At 39.1% G+C, this 5000-nt stretch overlaps 1 protein-coding gene across 1 annotated transcript in view; it reads left to right on the forward strand.

Annotated features, from left to right (window-relative positions):
- The window catches only part of LOC138027896 (nuclear nucleic acid-binding protein C1D-like), a 12285-nt gene extending 7572 nt beyond the window's left edge, over positions 1 to 4713 (forward strand). The window contains exons 4-7 of the mRNA XM_068875516.1: positions 969 to 1023; positions 1399 to 1464; positions 1618 to 1665; positions 3308 to 4713. Coding sequence (XP_068731617.1) covers positions 969 to 1023; positions 1399 to 1464; positions 1618 to 1665; positions 3308 to 3387 — 249 coding nt within the window. The 3' untranslated portion in view covers positions 3388 to 4713. The remainder of the gene's footprint in view (positions 1 to 968; positions 1024 to 1398; positions 1465 to 1617; positions 1666 to 3307) is intronic.
- Positions 4714 to 5000: the final 287 nt, after the last annotated feature.

The following is a 5000-nucleotide window of genomic DNA, read 5'->3' on the forward strand; positions in this document are numbered from 1 at the left end:
GCTTGTTCTCAATTTCTTCATATACCAGTATTCTTTGGCTAAGCCTCAGGAGTAATGAAGGACCTACATATTGTAGGCCATTATACTGAGTTAAGGTGGCATATGTGTCACATACTATGCTAGACTAAAATGTTGAAAGGTAGAACTCTTGCAATGACATTCTAAAAAAGAAGCTACATTTGCTTCATTCAGAGAAGTCGGCTGCTTTCTTCCCCTAAATATTTGAAGTACTACATGTATTTAGACCATTGACTCCTTGGAGTGATACTTTATAGCTTTTACTCTTGTTAAAGGGGCACTGTCAAGCTAAACTTGTTGTTTTTAGGTTCAAACTGGGTAATTTAGCTCACATGTTCAACATTCCTGACAACCCACTGACAAGATATGAAATGTATTTGTCGCACAAAGAGCTGTTCACATTTAATTTTTGGCGACTTTCTGAAGACATCATCCCCGAACTTGAAAAAAAATGGCCAATTTTTTCAAGTTTCAATCCATTTCCATCCTCTCCATCCTTGGCCGCAAACAACAAAGAATAGCTTCGGTGCACTTCCGTGGTTATTGGTAACAAAACTACAGTATTATTTTTTGGTCTTCAGCGATGGAAAGACGTCTTTTAGTGTTTTGAAGTTTGACTGCAATAGCATGACTCTGCCCCTTTAAGGCCAGACAAGTTTCTCTTCAACAAAGGCGTAATCCCCCTCAAAAACTATGTCCCCTTTTAATCCATTGGGTGGGGGGTCAGGAGTCAATGGGTTAACCCTTTCACTCCTGTGGGGTTCCCCATTGACGAGTAAAATCGTCTGGCGTTAGACAGAGTAAAATCTATAAGTGTCACTCTTGGGAGTGAAAGGGTTAAAGACAGATTTTTTCTATTTAGCAGCAGTTGGTTCCTCTACTCAAACCAACTGCAAACTTCACATTTTATCGAAACCCACGCACTGACCATTGATGCTACCACTTTGTAGGACAGAATTAAGAGGTACATGTGTAAAGTGAAAGAAGCAACAGAAAAGAAAGAAGGTCAGTTTGGCAAACTTAAACAAAACTCATGGTAGAATTTCACTGCACTTGTCATACTTTGCATTTACTGTGTCTTGCTTTTTTCGTCAAACTCCTTTCCTTAGTCCTTCATGCTCTGTGATCACAGCTGCATGGTCCTCTGCGTTAACAGCAAGGATATCAAGACTGTGACCATTATTTTGTTGATATTCATTGTCGTATACAAGCTGCCCAATCAGATGACAAGAAAACCTTCTTTTGTTGCTGATTTGATCACTTACAGGAATGAAAGAATGTGGATTTAAAGTGGTCACACTTTTAGGATCCTTTCAAAAACAGATTCAAAGTATATGATGTGGTAGTAATTTTGTTGTGTCAATTTTCATTATGTTGTAGCCTCTATGAGAATAGATAAAGGGGCTGCACAGAGATTCGTGAAAAGTGCTTTGTGGAAACCTTCAGGTAACTATAGGACTACGAAAGAACATGTATGACTTTGTCAATTTTCTGAAAATTTTGAAGTACAAGTTGGTTTTAACTTTACTTGACATTTAAATTTCTTGATGTAGAAAAAAGGGGAAGGTATTAATAACTATTGCCTTTTCTTAATTGCAGATAAAGATGCATCAACTCAAGATACCGCAGAAACATCAAGCAAAGAAGGTGGTTATAAATTTCTCACTCTACTCTCTGATTAAGACTTTGATGTGGCAAGGGGTTTCTTTTTAAATCACTGACCGTGCTGTTCCTAAACTTTTGGTCTTATTTTGAAAAGCGCAGTTTTTTTTGCCTGTGAAAGCTCAAGAAAATCTTCGATAGTTGCCAGGAGCTTACGCATAACCAGGAGTGAACAACTGGGTCTACACTTGAGGCTCGTTCGGTTGACCCTACTCTGGAATAAGAATTTATGGAGTGATGATTAAAACCGTATGTTAAGTGCGTTTCGAAGCAGCAAGGATCATAAAAAATATGTTTAAAATAGTATTTTAGCAGATGTTTGACAACTTTAATGTGAATCTCCGCAAAAACAATAACTTGTATTCCATGTATTCCTATTCCGGAATACGGTCAATCGAATTACGGTCGTTGCGCCTACGGGTCGTTTTGCCTAACTTCTGTTCGCCTACGTCCAATATGTCAGTTCGCCTACATCTTAGACTCCGTACTATGACAATCATTGTGTAAAACAGTTGATTCACGTACTTAAATGTGCGGTGTCGGAGTCAGTCGATTTGATTCGTACTTGGTGCGGTGAACAGTTTCTGCTGAAGTTGCCTGTACTTTTTCCTCTGGATCCGCTTTAACTTCTTGTCTGATATAGGCTTGATGGTGATAGAAGTTAGGCGGGCTTCGCGATGAAGAAGTTCGATTAACAGGTAAAACTGCATTTGCCACGGGCTCGGCGGTTCAGAGCGTTGTGCCTCCTCTATGTCATTGTTGGTCCGGATTGGTTGCTTGAATACACTCCAATCTCTTGGGAGATGAAGATGGTACAGTCTATCCACTTTTCCTGGATGTATTCAGTCAGGTTGCGGAGGGGCTGGGTCTCTGCCTGGACACTGAGGCACACGAACATGGCTCTGATCTCGTGGTGAGGCAAGAACGGGCTAATTTCTTAAGTACCATGTGCATTTGAATGATATGTTAATGAAAGAGTCCCACCTCAGTTTAGTATTATATAGGCCGCTCGAGTCACAAGTAAACACAAATACCATAAACGGTGGTTTCTTTGATCTTAATACTCAGTTTTTTCTGCGAGGTTCAACAAGGAATTTTAAAAAATTCAGTTTTAAAGCTTCTACATATGAATCGTAGGCGAACCGACTTTAGACGTAGGCGAACAGACGGTAGGCGAAACGACTGGTTACCCGGTCAATCGAATGCACCCTTAATGTCCCTATTAACACAGACTGAGCTAATTTTATGTGGAGATATGTTGTATGTACTTGTTAATAAACAGTGGAGTTCGAAGTAATCAAGTATTCCCAGAAAAGTTCTGAAGAACTAAATTCTTAAACTCGGCGTTAGCTCTGAAGACCCTTAAGAGAGCAAGGTAGATAACTTAGATGTCGTGTTGACATTGAGTTGCTAACTGAAAATCGAGCTGCAAGAGTTCTGGTAACTCTGCATATTCCCAAGAGCATTTGAAAACAAAATTTGGGGTGCAAACAACGTGTATTATGGGGAATGTGCAAATAGCGAATACTGGGAATGCCTTGGATTTTGATTTGGTACCAAGGCTCCTGAGCAAAATGTCGTGATACAGATATTTAGGAGTTAAATTAATTGCTTTATGTTGTTTCAGAGCCAACCACGAAAAAGGAAAAACGAAAAAGTCAGGAAAAACTTAGCAAGCCCTCTGGAAAGAAAAAAAAGAAACATTAGCATCAAATAAAAGGAAATCCTTGACGACACAAGAGTGGTTACGTCAACTTGGAATTGGTCCATTTTGGACGCGAAGAAAGGCTATTGACGTCACAATCCGTAAAAATTCGTTTTTATTAAATTATTTTTGCTGTTTCAATAAAACCGCGTTGACCTCCGAGTGGAGCATGAGTGAGAAAACCCTGTATGTAGTTCGTTAGTACTAGTATTCCTTGATTGTGCTATCCTCAAAAGTTATTTTAAAACATTGTGAGAATGTTTTTATCAGTGAGATACCCGTGTGTGTGCATGAGAGGAGTATAAGGGATTGCTTCGTCCTTACTAAATGACGAGTTACAGTGCAACCGCGAAAACTGTGGACACCTGAAATATGTCAAGAACGTTATTGCTGTCCAAATCACTCGTCCGAAATCCACTCGCTAAACCGCAAAGTGTTGATGTTTGCGGGGTAAGAATTGTGCCGGCTTTCGATTTTCCAGGTAATTGATATAATTTGAGCTAATTCTGGTCGTTTTGTGAATAAAATAGGTAACTTGAAACAAAATAGGGAAAAACTGTTTTTCTAGACGAAACGATGTCCTTCGGCTAATAACAGTTTTTCAGTTTGCGCTTTTGGTGTGTGAAGTCCTCAAACATTACTGGCTTAAACACAATAAGCATTCTTGCATGGCATATTTTAGGTGTTCACGGTTTTTCTCTCGACGTTTTTATCTTTTCTTTTTTTTTTATTTCTTTTTCTATACCAATTTCCCTATGATGTAAACCCTACTCCAATGATAACTTAAAGAACACTTACTGAAAAACTTCAACTGTTTTCTACAGTTTGTTTCGAGCCATGGGCCTTATTCCCGCGGTGCCCATATTGCCAACCAGACAATAGATTTCCTTCCCTGAGCCTCGAGTTGAAATGTTTGCGAACGAGTTTCAATGGGGCAAAACAAAAGTTTTCAATCCCCTATTGTGCGCAGCTTAACACGAGAATGATCAGCTGCGCATTACAACTGTAATTACTTTAGAAGAAACAAACCAAAGAAATGTAAAGCATATATAACTAGACGCTTCAGTGAAGCGTACACTGGGTTACTTGTGATACGTGTTACAGAAAAACAGAAGGTACTGAATTGTGTGGTATTGAACTGCAGCACTCCAGTTAATTTTTTCAAGTCGGGAGTCATTAACACCATTTGAGGGGTCACCCAGAAGTCGTGCCAGCAGAGGCCCTTTTACTCACACGTTCACACTTTTAATTATTTTGTAATGTCCTGTCCCATTTTGAGTTTGAGTTTTTTAAGCTTTGGTAATAAATTCAGTTTACAGATAACAAAACACGCTCTTGAGTAAAATTCACTCGTTTCTTCTTTAAATAAACAGTGTGCAAAAAAACTAATTGCAACTTGCTCTGACGGACGTTTTCCTGCATGTCACGCATGTCTTGCAGTTGCACTAAGCAAACGTTTATTGCACACATTAAGATGTTGTTTCCGCTTCATAATTCCTCTTCTTTTCAGTCTAATCTGATGCCAGGTCAAAACATTTTTTGGCTTTACGTTTGCACCAAAAAGTACCGTAAAAGCCAGGAGTTAACAGTAAAAGACAAGGCAAAAGACAGATGA

The sequence above is a fragment of the Montipora capricornis genome, chromosome 12, assembly GCF_036669925.1.
Source record: "Montipora capricornis isolate CH-2021 chromosome 12, ASM3666992v2, whole genome shotgun sequence".
NCBI classification, from domain to species: domain Eukaryota; kingdom Metazoa; phylum Cnidaria; class Anthozoa; order Scleractinia; family Acroporidae; genus Montipora; species Montipora capricornis.